The sequence below is a fragment of the Myotis yumanensis genome, unplaced genomic scaffold (assembly GCF_028538775.1).
Source record: "Myotis yumanensis isolate MYYU_CA2020_CCGP unplaced genomic scaffold, mMyoYum1.0.hap1 SCAF_1, whole genome shotgun sequence".
NCBI classification, from domain to species: domain Eukaryota; kingdom Metazoa; phylum Chordata; class Mammalia; order Chiroptera; family Vespertilionidae; genus Myotis; species Myotis yumanensis.
In genome coordinates, this window is record NW_027223752.1 from 148,350,417 (window position 1) to 148,367,195 (window position 16,779).

Consider the following 16,779-nt stretch of genomic DNA (forward strand, 5'->3'; position numbering starts at 1 on the left):
CCTGGCCAGTGTGGGTAAGTGGTTGAGCGTTGATCTATGAACCAGAAGGTCACGTTTTGGTCAGGGCACATGCCTTGGTTGCAGGCTGGATTCCTAGTAGGGGGCATGCTGGAGGCAGCTGATCCTGATTCTCTCTCATCATTGATGTTTCTATCTCTCTCTCTGAAATCAATAAAAATATATTTTTAAAAACATCTTTACAGACACACCCAGAATCATGTTTGACCAAATATCTGGGCCCCGTGGTTCAGCCAAGTCGATGCATAAAATTAATCATCACACTGTCTTAACCTCATCAAAGAAATGAGGATATTAGATGGTGTAATAAATTTTAGGGCTCCTCTTGTTGGAAAAATTCTGTATTTTTATAACTTCAATTCTTATTCCCGCAGTATTTTTTTTGACAAACAAACCCACGGTCTTACCTTTGGTCTCTTGAGATGTCAAGGGTTTTACTGGATGGTTATAGAAAATCAAGTTCCCTGAAATTTTCTGGTCTGTTTGAACCATATTGGAAACCCACACATGGGATGTTTGTTTTGAGTTCCTAAGACCCTCAAAGATCTTCTGACTGCAGGGATGAAGCCTGCACGTTAATCTCCCTAGAAATGGGACTAATGCAAAAGGGAACAGATCTGCTGTACAGCCACCAAACAACTCAGGATGCCTTGCGGAGGGGCTTAAAATAGCATGACAGTTCTCCAGCAGTGTAGTCAGGCAAAGGACTGAGGAACCATTAACATAAACCTCCTGCATGTTCCTGTGGCTTTAACTTTAAATGGACTACTGATTCTAGTCTTTTTCTCTTCAGCCCTGATCTCTTTCTGGCCTCCTGTTCTTTCGATATCCTTTCATTACCCCAACTTTCTGCCTGGAATTTTCCACCCTTTGGCGTTTTCTCTCTTGTGATGCTTATGTAACTGTTTACTTTGGTGACTTATTCCATTAGTTCCTCTCTGGACCAGATGATTTCCCTAATCTCCTTTACATCCCAGGGCTCCTGAATTCATAATTTGGATTCCTGTTGCCTCTTAAAGTCATTTGTGTCAATCATTTCTTAATAGAATTTATATTTTTCTACCTATTAACTGCTTTCCTTGTGAGAATTTATACTGAATCAAAATGCCATGTGTCCTCAGGAAACTCATTTTTCTCTCCGGTTGAAGTTTACTACTCCGAAAATGAACATTCCTGACCATTAAGTTGCCTTCTAGCTCTGAAGCTCTTTGTCTTAGTAAATGATCTTGAGGCTTAACAGTCATTGCAGAAGCAGTCAGCAAATATGAAATTTGGTAAATGACTTCCTCTGTCACTTTCACAGTTGGGTATCTGTCCTGTTTCTATGTGACAATCATCCAATATTCTCCAACTCATAGGTTTCTTTCTTTCTTGTTTTTTATCCTCACCCGAGGATATTTTTCCACTGCTTTTTTGAGAGAATGGAAGAAAGAGGGAAAGACAGAGAGAAATATCGATGTGAGAGAAACACATCCATTGGTTGCCTCCTGACCAGGAGCCTGGGCCGGGGAGGAGCCTGCAATCAAGGTACATGCCCTTGACTGGAATCAGAATCTAACACAGGACCCTTTGGTCCACAAGCCGACGCTCTATCCACTGAGCCAAACGGGCTAAGGCATAGGTTTCTTATTCTACTTTTTGTTGTTGTTAATCCTCATCCAATGATATTTTTCTATTGATTTTTAGGGAAGAGAGAGGGAAAGACAGAGGGAAACATCAATGTGAGAGAAACACATCGATTGGTTGCCTCCTGCATGAGTCCTGACCAGGGCTGGGGCCAAGGAGGAGCCTGCAATCAAGGCACATGCCCTTGACCAGAATTGAACCTTGGGCCCTTTGGTCCACAGGCCAACGATTTATCCACTGAGAAAAACCGGCTAAGGCTACTTTGTCCTTTTTCACTTATTTTTGTTTTCCTTTCTTTATAATCTGGGTTGAATTTTTGTTTCCATACAGTATGAGACTCCAAGAGCATTGTAATTCATTACCCTAGCACTCCTTAGAGCAGTTGTCTTTGAAGGGAATGTCAATCAATACCAGGGTGTTTGCAAAATATTATTGGAGTGCAGAAAGAAATATTCATACCTTATTACAGTTATTGTAATATCATCCTTTATAATTTTCTTCATTTTATATTTCATAATGTCTATATTAATATGCTAGTAGATATTTAGAGAATTGTCTTTATATCTATGTACAGTGTACTTGCTCAAAAGTATTTTTACTGTTTAGGATGTGTGATTAAAGACTTTGGAAGTGAAACATTTGCTCCTTCATATGTAAAATCAGTAGGGTCTTGCATTAGGCAGGGTTCCTTGGCTGTAAGCAACAGAAGCTAACTGACCAACTGTGGCAAGAACTGAAAACAACACTGGCTGGCTTGCAAAGTCAAGGGAAAAGTGGACCACCAACCTCCTAAGAAGAGAGCTGTGGCAGCCTTGGACCTCACATGCAGCCTCACCTGGTCTAATCCTTAGAGCCCTGCCATTGGTTGACTCAGCTCTAGTTATCTCCTTCCCTGAGAGTCTCCACTAAAAAGTCACACTTCTAAGACAGAGAGCCTGAATGGTCTACCTTTCGTCAGCATCCTTTCATAAATATCTGCTGTGAAATATTTTCTGCCACCTGTGTCTATAAATTCAGACGCTGAGACATGAATACTTGCTGAAAAATGCCAATTTTGATGACATAAATTTCATACCCAGAAAGAGAAAAAATGTACCATGTGATTAGCCTAAAATGTTATTTTTCTGCCAGAAGCAATACTTCTGATTTTTTACTTGGTTGTCGTTTTTTCCTTTCCCTTTCCCTTTCAATTATATGATATTTGAATTCTTAAACTATTTTTATGAATTTGAAACAAAAATATTCATAAAGAGTCAAATATAATTTAATTTTTTTGTAAATAATTATAAGCCCTTAGATTATATTTTGGTAAATTTAGAATCAATTTTAAATTAAATTGCTTTTTAAATCCTTTTTTCATTTACATAATTAATTGTATATCGATACTACTGTGAAATTCAAGCTTATTGACTTCTGCCTTTAATTCATAGAAAAAGACAAGTTCAAATGTTTAGAATTAAATTTAATTTTTCTAAAAGTAGAATGCCTGGAGTAGAGGTAGAGGATGTCTTTTAGAGAAATGCAATTCAATAAGTGCTGATTCCCTTTCTTCAGATAGTCTGCTAGGAAATATTTAATGGAGAACCTTCAAGCACAGGTTAGAAAATCTCCTTTGAATTTGAAAAATGATTTGGTGAGGATTTTTTTCTGTCAAATAAATTTCTTTATAGGCAAAATTTGAAGGCCATCGATGAAGTCTGTTTAGGACGGGGTTTACATGTAGATGGAGTAGGTCATTAAGGGAGGCAATTAATGTAGAACCAAAACATACTACCTGCCCCTTTGCTCAAGTACATTTCCACCAGTGAAACGCCCATTTGGCTGAATTTCATGATAAATGTTAAATGTCATCTTAAAGCAGTGGTTCTCAACCTTCCTAATGCCGCGACCCTTTAATACAGTTCCTCATGTTGTGGTGACCCCCAATTTCATCGTTACAAATTGAACATAATTAAAGCATAGTGATTAATCACAAAAACAACATGTGTTTTCTGATGGTCCTAGGTGACCCCTGTGAAAGGGTCGTTCGACCCCCAAAGGGGTCGTGACCCACAGGTTGAGAACCGCTGCCTTAAAGGAATCAAATGTATCCAATATTAAGTTTCTATTAGTGCCTTTGTTCTATTTGGCTTGTACCTGGAAAGATAAACATCCAGAGCCCAAAACAAATGTGACGCCCGGGAGGTACTTTTCAAACCAGGGAAACCAGGGAGTGGAAGCCCAGGATTTGGATCTAACCTACCAATTCCAGAGGAGGTCAAGGGAAGCAGCACTGAACAGTCAGAAGCAAGTAACCAGGCCCTGTGTGAAGAGCAGGAGTTCTTGCTGTTAGTATCACTCTCCTGTGATATTAAAATGCGAGGAGAGAGACTTCCCTCCTAATTTTCTTAAGGGTCAGTTATGATTATGTCTAACCAGTTGGAAGTAATGGGATGACATGATTGAAATATTTGGTTGTACCTCTTCATTGTAGTCCTTTGGTTTATATTCTCTCTCAAAGAAAAGAACAGATTCTACTAATGGTGCTGGTTTAAATAGATGCTGTTAATTTGAAACTTCCAGTCACCCCCTAGTCAGAGGTCGGCAAACTGCGGCTCGTGAGCCACATGTGGCTCTTTGACCCCTTGAGTGTGGCTCTTCCACAAAATACCACGTGCGGGCGCGCACGTACAGTGCGATTGAAACTTTGTGGCCCATGCGCAGAAGTCATTATTTTGTGGAAGAGCCACACTCAAGGGGCCAAAGAGCTGCATGTGGCTTGCGAACTGCAGTTTGCCAACCACTGCCCTAGGTGAATGCCACCATAAAATATTTTCAGATTCACCAGAAATTGATAGTGGACAGAGGGAGGGAGAGGGTAGGAAGCATACCATTTAAATAACAATTAAATGCCAAAATAGAAATAGAAGTTAGTATGATCAAAAGCAGATTAAAAGTCAGCATGGAGGACCTAAAACTTGAAATGATGCATTTGTTCGGATGCATATATTTGGATATGAGAAATGAAAAACGGGGGACCATTCTGTATTTTGGCTGTGCAAAAATCCGGACTTGGGAAACTTTAATGTAAAGTTCAAGTCCAGTGGCAGCTTAAGGGAACAGAATTTTAATATTACTTTGTAAGAAATTTTACTGCAATTAGAATCTGTTTACATGAAGCGTTAATACAAGAAGTAAGTCTTGTCTCTCCCTTCCAGGTGTGTCTGCACAGCTCACCAGCACCTGGCACCGCCGGAACACATCCGTAGGAACACCATTTTGGATGGCTCCTGAGGTCAGATAGAGTTTTGAGGGAGACAGATGTATTTGATCCTTTCTGACTTGCCTTTTCATGAGTACTCTCTCTCCATGTGTGTTTTGGAATAACTCTAGATTCTTTATTGTGGGGAGCTGCTACAGAAGTGGTTCTCAACCTTCCTAATGCCGCGACCCTTTAATACAGTTCCTCATGTTGTGGTGACCCCCACTTTCATTGTTACAAATTGAACATAATTAAAGCATAGTGATTAATCACAAAAACAATATGTAATTATATATGTGTTTTCCAATGGTCTTAGGCGACCCCTGTGAAAGGGTCATTCAACCCCCAAAGGGGTTGCGACCCACAGGTTGAGAACCGCTGCTCTAGAAGAAAAAGTCAGTTGTGTTGCTTTTAGGTGAGGTTTTTGCATGTGTGAGGAGGAACATGGAGGTGCTCAATAAATGGGCTGTGAAGGAATATAGGAGCAGATGAAGCATTGAGTGAATGAGTGAATCAGAGGAGAGAAGGAGAAATTGCTTGAAGCCTTACTTTTTCATTAAATTTACTTTTCATTGTTTAGCATGTTTCTATATAAATGATGCTTAGATTCTGTTCTTAAATTATAGCAGAAATATAATGAAAACCACTAGCCTTATTGAAATCAGATTCAGGTCTGTTCATCTATACAACAGATTTCCATATGGAGTCACTCTGCTTAGGGACTGTGCTCAGCTTTGGTAGATTCTTTTCATTATTAGTGTTGGGAAGTTGTAGAAAACGGCCGAGATAGTTAAGGAAGAGTATTCTAGAGTCGCATCTTCTCTCCACAGTCACTGTTAATGCTGGGTCTTTTTAATTATGTTTATCAGAAAACAACACTCTCTCTGCACCCTTTGGGAAAGGAATAGCTCTGCTATTTATCTACAATTTCCTAAGGAGTGAAGGGAGGAGAAGTAATTCAAACACTACATTAATATAGCAAAATCTTATAATTAAATTTGTTTGAGGATTAAATCCTGTTGTGCTTTTTCTATTTGGATACTCATTCAATTATTACTTGCAAAAAGGTTAAATTGTAAAAGTAATAGTAAAATATGGAGAAAGGATAAATTATCTTAAGAAACTTATTTTTTCATCTTAAGAAACTTTTAAAGACTCCAGTGGATTAAAAAACTTTGTAGCAGTGAGTACATCTTAGAATAAAAATAAAAAATATAGTCATATAAGCAAAAACAAAATAAATAAGAAAATCTCAAATGAAAGTTTTTTTAGAGTTTGTCCTGATATATTGCTAGTTTTAGCAGCTTATGAAAAAATTTTAAAACTGAGAAATTAATAAAATATAGCTATAATACCAAGCATTGCATTTTATTCACATATTTATTAATATAATAAATACTATAAGATACAATCATTATATTATCATATAATTAATATTAAATAACTGATTATCTAGCTTTATAATTTTTAATGTTAATTTATAGTAACAAAGCCATTATTATATGTTTAAGTTTGTCACTCAGTAAAAAACAATTTGATTAATGGGTCTTGAAACCACCCTATGCGTAAAAGGAAATATTTTGACCTATCTAAAATTTAATTACCAAAGTACTATGAGTTAATAATTAAAATTTATACTTTAAACAATGTTTTTATTGATTTCAGATAGGAAGGGAGAGGGAGAGAGATAGAAATATCAATGATGAGAGAGAATCATTGATCGGCTGCCTCCTGCACAACCCCCACTGGAGATCGAATCTGAAACCCGGTATGTGCCCTGATCAAGAATTAAACCACGACCTCCTGGTTCAGAGGACTAAGCTCAACCACTGAGTTACGAAGCCAGGCTAAAATTTATACTACTTAATGTGCATTACTAGACAGTCAGACAAGCTTATTCAGTCTGTTCTCTGTATTTATGAGTCTTTCTGTTTTGTTTATTTGTTTATATTGTTTTTTAGATTCCACATAAAAATGAAATCATATGGTATTTGTCCTTCTTGGACTGACATATTTTACTTAGCGTAATACCTTCTAGGTCCATCCATGCTGTCACTAATGGTAATATTTCATTCTTTCTTATGGCTGAGTAATATTCCATTTTATATTGAATATGAATTTTTTGTTATTATTAATCCTCACCTGAGGATATTTTTTCCATTGACTTTTAGAGAGAGAGAGTGGAAGGGAGGAGGAGAGACAGAGAGAGATACATTGATTGGTTGCCTTCTGCACATGCTCCGACCAGGGCCAGGGATCAAGCTGCAACTGATGTACGTGCCCTTGACTGGAATCAAACCTAGGACCCTTCAGTCAATGGGCCGGTGCTCTAACTACTGAGCAACCAGCTAGGGCTGCACATCAATTTTTAATACAAAACTTGGGACTCATGCTTTCTTCCGGTACTTCAGGCTATACTTTCTGATTTCAGCATTTCACTCTCCTATGATATTAAAAACTAGAGGCCCGGTGCATGAAATTCATGCATGCGTAGGGTCCCTAGGCCTGGCCAGTGATCAGGGCCAATCTGGGGGGTGATCGGCGAGGTGATTGAGGCCCCTGCTCACACCCTCCTTGGCTGGCCTGGTGCCACTCGCTCGCCACCCCCGCCCCCTGCCACTGCCGCCTGTAGGGGCCTGTGGGCTGGGGGCAGCTCCTATGTCAGTGATGGCGAACCTGTGACACGCGAACTCATTTTTTTGGTTGATTTTTCTTTGTTAAATGGCATTTAAATATATAAAATAAATATCAAAAATATAAGTCTTTGTTTTACTATGGTTGCAAATATCAAAACATTTCTATATGTGACACGGCACCAGAGTTAAGTTAGGGTTTTTCAAAATGCTGACACGCCGAGCTCAAAAGGTTCACCATCACTGTCCTACATTGAGCATCTGCCCCCTGGTGGTCAGTGCATGTCATAGCGACTGGTCGTTCCACCGGTCAGTTGATTTGCATATTAGGGTTTTATTATATACTAGGGGCCCGGTGCACGAAATTCGTGCACGGGGAAGGAGGGGTCCCTCAGCCCGATCTGCACCCTCTCCAATCTGGGAGCCCTCAGGGGATGTCCTACTGACGGCTCCCCATGGTCCTCTGCTCTCTGCGACCTGCCTGCTTGACGCCTCCGTAGGCCCTGGTGTCTGCTCTCTGTAGGGGCCTGCCTATCCTTCGCCGCTGGGGTCAGGGGCAAGCAGCGCCCTGCTGTCTTCTCTCTGGCTCGCCACCACAGGGGCAAGCAGGGCCCTGGTGTCTGCTCTCTGTGGGGGCCCTGCAAGGGACTGCTTGCCCCTCGCTGCCACGGACAGTGGCAAGCAGGGCCCTGCTGTCTGCTCACTCGCTGCAGGGGACGTTCCCGCCCAGTTCCTGGCCGCTTGGGTGTGCGCCAGCTTGGAGTGCCTGGGTCCTGGGGATGTTCCCACCCCAAGCCCGGCCGCTTTGCACCTGCAAGCGTAGGCCCGGCATTCCGGACTTCGGCTGCTCTGGGCCTATGCACAGGCCTACAGGCTCAGATCGGCCTGGCTCCAGAGGACGCCTGTCCCTGTGACAGGGCTGTGGCCAGTTTCCCCTCCTGCTCCCAGCCACTCCTGCTGGGTTTCCCCTCCTGCTCCCAGGCACTGTGGCGGGTTTCCCCTCAGCTCCCAGGCGCTGTGGCGGGTTTCCCCTCCCGCTCCCAAGCGCTGCCCATTCCCCTCCGAGCCACTGCCCCTCCTCGCAGAGGCTGTGGCTGGGCTTGCCCTCCCACCTCCCACCTCCCACCTCCCACCTCCGCAGCCTTGGCTCCGTTTCTGTCCTCAAGGCCTCTACTTAGCTCCCTTCTGTACCGCTTGGCCTCCATGTTGTCCTCAGTCTTCCCTCGCAACTGGTATATGCAAATTAACCGCCATCTTTTAGCTTCTATAATTGAAACATTGTATCTTTTGGAGCTGTTGCTTCAGGAGCTCAGAGCCAGGTGGCAGCAGGCGGGGAACCTTGGCTTCCTCCGTCATTGGAGCAAGCAAGCCTCCTGTTCCGCTTCAAGCTGCCTGGCTGCCGGCCGCCATCTTGGCTGACAGTTAATTTGCATATCACCCTGATTAGCCAATGGGAAGGGTAGTGGTCGTATGCTAATTACCATGTTTCTCTTTTATTAGTGTAGAGGATACATTGGTAGGACAAGTTGGAAAGTGCTGTGTAAGATTTTGTCCCCATCATCATACTGACTAAGTTGGGAAGCTATATATTCTCTCTCTAGGGAGAGATAGATAGAGATAGAGATAGAGATAGAGATAGAAATAGAGAGAGAGAGAGAGAGATACATATAGTTTATGCACACATACATATAATTTATGCACACTACAGGTGCTAAGAATAGAATTGATTATGGCCTTCTTGTCTATTTATTCAACCCAATAGCATACATTTGCTTCTATATTCCTCTATCCCATCTTCTTGCCTCCTTCCTGGAGGAACTTCTGTCCTAGATGTTTTGTTTATCATTGCCTTCCTTTTATTTTTTAATCACACTCATATGTTTACATTTAAACTCTTTTCTGTTCTTGCTGATAGTATTAGGTACGAGTAAAGATATATTTATGAAGGAGTCACCCTTCCTGGATGGAATGTGTGTAAATGCTACCAAGTAAACTCTGTGCCAACACCGGGATACTTTAATGTATTAAGCTTGATGTTAAATGGAGTCAGACAGATGAAATATTGTTCCAGACAGGGCCTTAGATTTCTTTTGCTTTATGTATCATTTCAAAGTACTGTAGTTAAATGATAAACTCTAACCTGCCATCATCCCCAAATCATTTTTATTTCTCTTAAAAGTTGGAATTCACAAAATGTAAAATTTTTAAAAATGTAAATAGTTTTTAAATGTAAAGTTGAATTTTCTTTCTGTGAGCATTGATGTTATGAGACATTATTTGCAGTCCATCTGTGTTTATATTTGCATATTTAGAAATAAATTCTGAGGTAATTATTTAGTAATTGTTCTCTGTAATACTATCTTATAATATTGCAAAAAAATCCATTTTTTCTTATTTCTCTATTATATCCTTTGATTAGTGAAAATTTTTAAAACCTGGCTGTAGTTTACCGTTTAGAATGCTCCCAGGTAAATATTGATAAATCTTTACCAATGTTTATTTTTACTCAGTATATTTTTCTTTTATTAATGGTGTAAACCTTATTGCATTCCTTCAAACTTGTCTCATTCCTCCCTTGCCTTCCAGTTACCAGGAGAGATCAAGGCCATTTCATTATACTGCTCTCAACCTTATTTTTTAATTCAATAAGATATGTTCTTTATCTTGCCATGACAAATGACTTCATTCACTAATCAGATGTTCACTGAGTGACAGGGATTGCATAGTCTTTAGCTGTGCATTTGATCCCATCTCTTTCCATTTGGGACACTGTTTCTTTGCCCTTTCTGTTTGACATTTTCAAAAATATTTCTTTTCATAGGCTTCTTCCCTTATGTTTGCAAACCTGTGTTTGCTAAGGTATTCTCTGTTCTCAGTCTGAAAATACTACCGCTAATAACAGTTTAAGCTTTTACTCTCCCAAGTTACTGGCTTTACTTGTAGCTATCAGACTTCATCAGCTTGAACACTTACACATTATTCTAAACGTCTTGCTACATGCTTGTTAAAGTCACAAACTTCACTTTTTTTTCTTTCATTTTCCACTAGGTGATTGCATGTGAACAGCAATTGGATACCACTTATGATGCCAGGTGTGACACGTGGTCCCTGGGGATCACGGCCATTGAGCTAGGGGATGGAGACCCTCCACTAGCCGACCTGCATCCCATGCGAGCACTCTTCAAAATACCAAGGTCAGTGGATTCTGACACTCTGCCCAGTGTCTGCAGCCCAGTTTTCTTCCTCCAGCTACTGAGTGCTCATCATGCTCATCATGGAAATACTCAGATATATTTCAGCAAGTTGGGAGCAAAGAGGCCTGGAATATCATTCTATTTCTTCGAGATATTGTGTTTGTTTAATAGTTTCATTTTCTTGGTCTGTTTGAGTAGAAGAGTTTTTTCTTGATACTTGGTATGCCTTTTTTTTTTCTTGTAAGGATTTGATATCAGAAAAAGCAGTTCCTCCCAGTCTTTACCCGCTCCCAAATTAGTCGGTGAGGCACCCTAGTCCACAGTCAATGCAACAGTGATTTGATTCTCTTCACTCTATCATTCTAGTTATTTCACTGCTTGCTAAGACTTCTCTTTGTCTAGGACTTTAAAATAACATTAAGAAATTATAAATAAAATTTACTGATAAAATAATAATTATTTAAAATATGTTAATGTTTTGAATATATTAACATTAAACAGTAGACCTAGAAGAATTCTTTTCTTTGGAGCCAGGAAAGCACACTCTTGTATCTATGTAGACCCCTCCCGTTCAGTGTGTATATTGACAAACTTTCCCCTGCTTTTTCTATTACTAATTAAACTCTATTTTATATATTTGGTTAGTTCCTAGATAGTTCAGAAAGCTGGTATGAAAAGACTGCCTATAGTTAGTATAGATATAATATCTTATGAAGACTTTCTTAAGGATTTTGCCTGGTACCTTAATTCTAATGGAATGACGGGGTCCAGGGCTGAGTGGTAGGTGGTATGTTATAGTTTGTTAGCACATTTTCTGTTAAATTCTCTGGTCCCAACACCTATAGAACATATAATCATATGTACGAAGTCTTGGGGGTCGTTTTCCAGTCCTAAGAATTCATGCCAATATTTTATATTCATTTCCGAATGGATCCTTTTGGAATATTTGGCATGTAATTAAATTATAATAACACCAAACATTTGACTTCGTGATGTTACTTTTAAATTTCCTGTCCTATCTATAGGTTCTGAATAATAACACATAACAATGTCAATATATTTTTAGGCCTGATTGTTTGTAAAATATATTGCTTATTTGGTAAGTGGAGAAACAAGATTACAGAAAAGAACAGAAAACCTGCTCTACACCACGTCTAAGTATGAGGAAAATGGAAAAAAAAATTATTATTTCCTAACTCCTACTATGTAACATGAAGCACTGTATTTTCTGAACCATTTTAATGATGGTTTCAGTGACCATAGCCAGCCCAGTGTTATTACTTTTGGTGGTGTTGCTGCATGGAGGAGTGATGACACCATTGATACATGTCACCATGAGCAAGGCACTTAAGGAAACTGCCTCATCTTAGTTATTTCTTACTACTGTCACCACCAGTATATCTCTAAATGGAACTCTAAGAACTCCTAGTGACTCTAGAAACAATTATAACAATGGGATCTGAAAAAGTACCCAGTCCTTAGTTCTCTAGAATCACCAAAACTCTTATCCTGAGCAAGCCGATAGATCGCTTACAAAGGAATTTTTCAGGAGCACAAGAAACAAAGCAAGATTGTTGGAGGAAAGAATTACTTCTTTTAATGGGAAATCAGCAGTCTCCAAATAGTCCAAAGGATTGTAAAATAAGCTTTAGGGGTGATCCAGGCTAGATGAGTAGCTGCACTTTTCTTTAATCAGACTGTACATTCATTTCATTATAAGCTATTCAAGGAGTAATGCAGGACTGAAGACAAAATGTTTCCATCCCACTACTGAAAACAAAGAGCTGTTAGAATGAACATAAAATGGTACCCTCATGGTTGATCAATGTTGCTTGATTACAGAGTTAGCTCAGACTCATTTTCAAGTGAAGTTCTGTTGTATTCATGAACATGTCGAAGAAGAAAAGATTGGTTCAGCTTAAAAATTGAAAGGAATTAATAACAAAATCTTTCAAGTGGCATTCAGAGCTTTATAGCTAATCGTATTTTTCACTGTATTTTTTGAACCATTTTAATGATGGTGACATGTATCAATGGTGTCATCACTCCTCCATGCAGCAACACCACCAAAAGTAATAACACTGGGCTGGCTATGGTCACTGAAACCATCATTAAAATGGTTCAGAAAATACAGTGAAAAATACGATTACCTATAAAGCTCTGAATGCCATCATTTTCAGTTCCTTACTTCTGTGGCACTATCTCCGGCCACGTATTCAGTAACAACAGAACTCGTGAGGACGTTATCCTGTGCCTCTCTCTGCTGAAGTTTCCTCCGTCTCCTTAGCAACTCCTCTCAGGTCACCTCTGTGTACTCTGGACGTCCCGCAGGGACTTCTGCAAGACTCAAAGCAAAAGATTTTTCCTACTATTTCTTGTTTCTGTTCTGCTCAGTATTGATGCTTTCCCCCACGGCTCTCAGCTAAAAGCAAGAAGATTCTTTAAAAGAAAAAAAAAATTATCAGTTAGAAAAATTGGGTCATCTATTAAATGCTTTCAGAGAAACAAGAAACTTGTCATTTTTTATAAAGAATGATTAATAACTCATTTATCTGCCTTTGAATTGGAAAATGATGTGTATAATACTTGATTTTACCCAGCAGGACCTGTGAGGGCAGTACTGGATTAGTCCGGTTCTGCCCCTAATTTTGCACTGGCTGACAGGTATGTCTAATTCAACCTTGATTATTATTTTTCTAGGAATCCACCCCCCAAACTAAGGCAGCCTGAGATGTGGTCAGCAGAATTCAATGATTTCATTAGCAAGTGAGTAACAAGATAGTCTTTTTTTTTTTTAAATCAAAGAAATACCACCTTGCTCACTTAGCAATGTGCCTTTTAGAAAAATTCCTTCATGCTTCCTCCTTACCTTTTATCTATTAAATAGCCCCAGAGGTTTCTACTATCTTCTTCAAAACAAGCATTTGTTGTGTCCTGTGAATGTTCAGTGAATTCATTGTTGCCTAAACAATGACCTCAGGACCCTGTTGATTCACTTATTGGTAATAAGTTCTGCGGACTTTGCATCATCCAAGAACATGTTCTCCTGTCCACCTGCCTTTAGCAGCTACACCTTCAGCTTCTCCCACCTGCTCACCCACCATCTATTTAATCTGTTATTTAACCCTTCATTTATCTTTATCATTAATTCTCACCATGATCAGGCAATATTGATTGTAGTTGGTGAATCTCATAATCATATAGATAAATTCCTTATACATTTGAAATTCAGTGAACATTTTAAATTTGATGGATATTTAGCTCAAGTGCAGTGCCTTCAGACAGTTGACCAGATGCCATGAGTTCAGACATTTCTAAATATCTGTCCCACAGACTCTGTTTTCACAATTTTTATTATGATTTCACCTTAGAAAATAAGGGTAAGAGATGACCCCAGGTTGTAAATGGAAGAGAAAGGTCATTAAGATTTGGTGTCAGACTCCACTCCAAAAATGTAGAAAGGGCAAAGAAAGTAGAGGAACCAGTCATACCCATCCATAACTGCTATCACTGGTTTTCCTACCAAGAATATCTGCTTATTATTACAAAGTCAAGTGCATAGATTTAAGGGTTGTGGAAACCTAAAAAGGATTGATAATAGTTTTTTTTCTTAGTTTTCACTTAACCAGTCATTACTGAGTATGTATTATGCACTAGAGAATATTTAATAAACTGCGATAGAATTTCATAAATCTCAGGAGAACCATTGGTAACTCTGAAGGGCTCCCCACGATTCATAATTATGCCCCATGTTTGCAGATCCTTCCACGCAGATCCTGAGTGGAACCTGGTGATGACGTATTTCACACAAGTTCACCTCTGAGAAACATTTACTGATTTCCTCCAGGCAGTTAATATTCTGTTCTGTGTGCTCTCATTGTAGTGTGTTTGTTTTCCTCTTGTAACATTGCCACTTTCATTCAGCTACCTTCTTAGAGGTCTTTCACCCTACCTAGACAGAAAGTAACGCCAGAGCACTGAATGTGCCTTACCTGCTACTGTCACTCCAGTGTCTCAGCAAAGTGCTTGGTACACATCAGATATTTTATGAAGTTTTACTTGAATAAAATAATTTTATATGTGACTAAGTGCAATACAAGTGCTGCAGATGTCAGAAATCAACACTCTGTTAAACTAAATGAAAACTGAAAGCTCTTGTTTATATTTTTAGATATCATCATTCTTATTCCTTAGCATAAGGAATTTAGCATACCTGGGAAATATCTTTTTGGTTAAGCCCGGTAAAATAAATTGCCGAATTACCATTTCAGGAAGATCAACAATACAGATTAGAAATGGCACTGCTGAAATCAAGGCATAAGTTCCTTCTTTTTTCCTTTTTCTATATCCCCAGATGACAGCACAACTCTGACCAGTGTTCTCATAATCATAGATGCTCAGAATCTCAGGGTTGGAAGGGTATTGTAAATTTATGTAGCCCAGTCTTATATTAGTAGAGTAAATCGTTTTTAAACATGTCCACTGAGCAGTCATCCAATCAGTAGACACCCCTAATAAAAATAATCATACTTCCCAATGCTGCCCAGTCTATCTTTGGGAAACCTCACTGTTGTAAGTTCTTCATTATATATATTTTTTCATTTTTAAATATATTTTTATTGTTGATAGTATTGTAGCTATCCCCCATTTCCTACTCTTTCCCCCTCCTCTCAGCCGCTATCTACCCCTCCCCAGATCGTCACTACTGTATTGCCCTTGTCCATGGGCTATGCATGTAAGTATATAAGAGGGATCTCTTACCCTTTGGGACAGCATGGATGGGCCTGGAAAATATTATGTGAAGTGAAATAAGCCAAACTTAGTGAGATCATGGGAAAGACAAATATCACATGATCTCACTTATTTGTGGAATCTAATGAACAAAATGAATTGACCAACAAAATAAGACCTGAAGCAGGGAGGCATGGAACAGACTGACATACCTTGAGGTGGGGTTGGAGGGACAAGAAGAGTTAAGCCAAAGAAAGTTCTTCCTTATATTAATCTGAAATCCGTTTCTCTCTTAATTCTACCAACCCATCTGTGTGTTTTTTTTTTTTATCCCCTGTAATCACTGAGAACTGTCTAATCTCTCTTCCAAATATTTGAAGACAGCATCACAGCTGATTGAACATCCTAAGTTTGTTCCAATGTTCCTCCTGTGATGTTGCTTAGGTGCTCTCACTCGCCATCTCCTTTCTTATGACTCCTCTCTGGGCGAACCTCTCAAGAAGAAGTGTGACCTACATGTACATCTACTCTATGACCTCAGAAAATATCTACTGACATGGGATTTAAACATCCTCAACACATTAGCCTTCTCAAATGGGTTAGCAGTTTTATCACATAGAAAGAATTAGATCAATGAGAAGCCTTTAGAAGCGTTAGTGAGGGAAACTGAAAAGTTTATTTTAATTTCAGATAAGTATTAAAACTGTAATGACTTGTTATTTATTTTTAGCTAGTAACATGTAAAGGAGACTTCATGGTGGAGACCGAATTTAATTCTCACTATGCAATAATGCTTTCAGGGAGACTAGGGAAGTAGTATTTAGTAGCATAATCACAGATGTGTGCACTTTCACAGATATTCATTTTGTCCCATTTCTTTTTAACATTTTTTGAGATGTTTTTGAGACCTGGGCTGAGCGATTATGAGGAACATTATTCTCTTATGTTAGAGTAGTTTTAGGAATATGAGTCATACTTTATATAACTTATCTAATAATTGCATGTTCTTTTTTGCCAGTGCAGGTGCTTGACTAAAGATTATGAAAAGCGTCCAACAGTGTCAGATCTTCTGCAGCATAAATTCATTACTCAAATTGAGGGAAAAGACGTGATGTTGCAAAAACAACTCATGGAATTCATTGACATTTATCAATGCATGGGAGGCACGGAAAAGGCCAGGTAATCAAATAACATCTTAACTCTAAAAGCCCAAGGATCATCTAAAGACTGAACAATTTTATAAGGAAATAGTTAAGGTGAGAAAAGAACTTAAATTCCATGGTTGTGGTTTGGAGATCAGGGGCACTTACATGAAAAGTGATTGTCAGAAGTTGAG

The 16,779-nt window shown here is 39.1% G+C and overlaps 1 protein-coding gene across 1 annotated transcript in view; it reads left to right on the forward strand.

The window, feature by feature from the left end:
• Window positions 1-16,779, forward strand: part of MYO3A (myosin IIIA) — a 204,115-nt gene that overhangs the window by 35,621 nt on the left and 151,715 nt on the right. The window contains exons 5-8 of the mRNA XM_070408411.1: window positions 4,842-4,918; window positions 10,567-10,712; window positions 13,413-13,478; window positions 16,467-16,622. Coding sequence (XP_070264512.1) covers window positions 4,842-4,918; window positions 10,567-10,712; window positions 13,413-13,478; window positions 16,467-16,622 — 445 coding nt within the window. The remainder of the gene's footprint in view (window positions 1-4,841; window positions 4,919-10,566; window positions 10,713-13,412; window positions 13,479-16,466; window positions 16,623-16,779) is intronic.